Source organism: Mesoplodon densirostris, chromosome 7 (assembly GCF_025265405.1).
Source record: "Mesoplodon densirostris isolate mMesDen1 chromosome 7, mMesDen1 primary haplotype, whole genome shotgun sequence".
In the NCBI taxonomy this organism is placed as follows: domain Eukaryota; kingdom Metazoa; phylum Chordata; class Mammalia; order Artiodactyla; family Ziphiidae; genus Mesoplodon; species Mesoplodon densirostris.
In genome coordinates this window covers 12,928,340-12,930,911 of record NC_082667.1, presented here as the reverse complement: position 1 = coordinate 12,930,911, position 2,572 = coordinate 12,928,340, and the positions used below count along the sequence as shown (strand labels likewise).

Below are 2,572 nucleotides of genomic sequence, written 5' to 3'. Positions count from 1 at the left end.
ACATGTTAATATCCTGGCACATTAAGGCGATCACAGGTTGTGGGAGAGGAAGAAAAGGCCCTCCGACGTGGAGATGCAAATACAGTACATTGAGAATTCACCTTGAAAGTCTGGAGAGAGATGCGTGATAACTTCTGTTCCTTCATGAAAGACAGTAGGCTGGGGAGGTGGGGTCCTTGTATGGCAGAAAGCTCGTGGGTGGGGCTAAGCAGGGTAGATCAATGATTGGAAGAAACAGAAATCAGTTTCAGGAAAACAATTTTATTGCTGGGGGCTGGAGGGGAGGGGATGGGAGGAGGCTGCCCACAAAGCTCCAGCTCAGTAGCAACAGATGATCGGGAGAGCCACGCCACAGGGAGCTCGACGCCAGTGGCCTCCTGTGAAGACGCAACAGGAAGGAGTCTCAGCCTCATGTTCTCCCTGACGCAGCCCCAGTAGGGCCTTCCCCTCTCCCTACCCCACACCTCAGTGGAGGTGAGTCTAAAGAGCCAGGAGGCCTCTCCTGTGCAGGGTCTGGCTCTTCCTGGAGCCTCCTCCCTCCCAGGCCTTGCCATTATTCATCCCCACTCCCGCCACCTCACTTCCGGTGCACAGGATCACACATCTACCAGCACTGCCCCAGAGCTGGCCAGCAGCCCCGTATGCAAAATTCCAGAGAGTGCCATCAAGCCAGCAAAAGCGTGTGCAGCGACCCTAGGGGAGGCAAGAGGGAAAGAGGTGGGCTGGGACACGGGCAAAGGGAAAGCAGGTAGGCAGAGCTGGGACTATCCCTGCCTGACCCTCCCGCTGCCTGCCTCGCATTGGCCCTTAAAGGACCGCTGGACCACAATGGACACAGTCCTGGTCAACTGAAATGTAGATCCACAATGCTTGTCACCATCACATTCTATGCATCCCAGTGACACCCCCATCCTTTTGGCTCTAACAAGAGGTAGGGCAGGAGTTCCAACCCCACCCTACAGACGAGGAACAAGGCTCACGGTCTTGCCCAGGTCCTATAGACAGTCAGAGACTGAGCAGAACTCGCACCTAAACATCCTGATTCTAAATGCTTGGCTGTTCCCGATGCCTAGGCAGCCCCCTTGTTGTCTCACCCAGGTGTCCATCTATCCCCAGTTCTTCAGGGGATTGTAGAGGAGAAGCACAGACAAATCTGCAGCAGGTTGAACATGGGCTGGGGTCAGGGGGTGCCCCCCACTGAGACCTGGGACCCCTCTTACCCAGCCGGTGACCTGGCCTCTGATCCAGACTTGGCCCTGGTTGATCTGTCTGACTAAGCACTGGATCTGGTAATTAAGGCTGAAGTTGTGGATGCAGATGAGTCTGCCCCGGTAGCACCCCTGGCACGTCAACTGCGGGGCAGAATGAAAGAGGAAGAATGGAGTGCCTGTCCCACAGGAATTCACGTCACCTTAGTCCTGGGTGTCTAAGTCTCCAAAACTCACCCGCCACCCCACCAGCCCCACAGACATTTGAAGGCTGGAGATTAAGATGAAACTTCTGTTTCCGCATGACCCTCACCTCTTACCCCCAACACCTCTGCGGGTCTCAGCCTCTGCTAACACCCCCAGGGTCCTCAGTGCGGAAAATGACCAGCGACACAGAGGCTGGAGCCACCAGCTCCCCATCGCCACCCTGGGCCTCAGCCTCTCAGCCACTGGCCACTCACCTGAGCATGAATAAAATTCAGGGCCTCCCCACCAGGAGGAAGCGGCAGGTCTTGCATCCAGGGATGCCCTCCAGTTTTACTGTGTCCTCATCCTTAGGACACTGAAGGTCCCTGTCTACCTCATCCAAGGCTGCAATGGACTCAACAGCCCCCTCTTCCCTGGGGGCATCTTCACTTCCAGAGCCCCTGTCTTCCTCTTCCTCTAGCAGCATCGGCTCCTCCACAGGGACCCCCTTTGCCTCACTTTCTGGCACCTCCCCAACCTGAGGCAGGGTGTCATCTCCCAAGGGGCTCTCAATGTTGGCCATTTCGGTTCCTGGCAAGAAGAAAGACCAAGTGCCCCTCCTTCACATCTTCCCCTCTTCCTCCCCAGAACCACGGACAGCTCCCTCCTGGCCCCAGGCATTTGCAAGCTGAGCCCTGGAAGAAGAAGAACCCGGAACAGAGCCCACCCCACCCCAGGAGAAGCCAACCTCCCACATGAGGTCCTGGTGGTGACGGGCATGAACTTAGAGTCAGGCAGTTGTGGGTTTTGTTCTGGTTCCATCCTCTACTAGCTTTAGTTCTTCATTTGTGACATGGGTATAGCACACCACATACCTCATGGGGATGCTATGAGGATTAAAGGAGATAAGGCATAGAAAACGCTTAGCACAGCACACTCAGTGAGCTCAAAGTAAAAGAAGTGATCATTTGATCATCGTTTGCATCTTGCAGAAAGGACATTGAGAACGTCACAGTAGAACCAAGACTGCAGACATGCAGATGCCCTGAGGAATCCCTTCAACTCCAGCTCTAGAGTCCCCGCTCCTTTCTGTGCAGAGATCCTGAAATAGGGGATGGCCAGAGAGGAAGGTGGCTATGTGACTCTGACCGTATAAACTATAGAAAGGAGTCAAGTAG

The 2,572-nt window shown here is 54.9% G+C and overlaps 1 protein-coding gene across 1 annotated transcript; it reads right to left on the bottom strand.

Moving 5' to 3' along the window:
• Window positions 1-318: 318 nt before the first annotated feature.
• Window positions 319-1,977, bottom strand: LOC132494120 (bone marrow proteoglycan-like). The gene is made up of 4 exons (XM_060105156.1): window positions 1,702-1,977; window positions 1,221-1,352; window positions 582-693; window positions 319-377 (listed from the first exon to the last, which is right to left on the bottom strand). The coding sequence occupies exons 1-4, from the start codon at window positions 1,975-1,977 to the stop codon at window positions 319-321; spliced, it is 579 nt and encodes a 192-aa protein (XP_059961139.1).
• Between the last annotated feature and the right edge of the window lie 595 nt (window positions 1,978-2,572).

Coding starts and splice junctions, on each gene's coding strand:
- LOC132494120 (XM_060105156.1), bottom strand. CDS start 1,977: ATGGCCAACATTGAGAGCCCCTTGGGAGATGACACCCTGCCTCAGGTT. Junction 694..1,220: donor GAGGCCAGGTCACCGGCTGG/GTAAGAGGGGTC, acceptor TGCCTCCCCTAG/GGTCGCTGCACACGCTTTTG. Junction 378..581: donor TGTGATCCTGTGCACCGGAA/GTGAGGTGGCGG, acceptor GCGTCTTCACAG/GAGGCCACTGGCGTCGAGCT.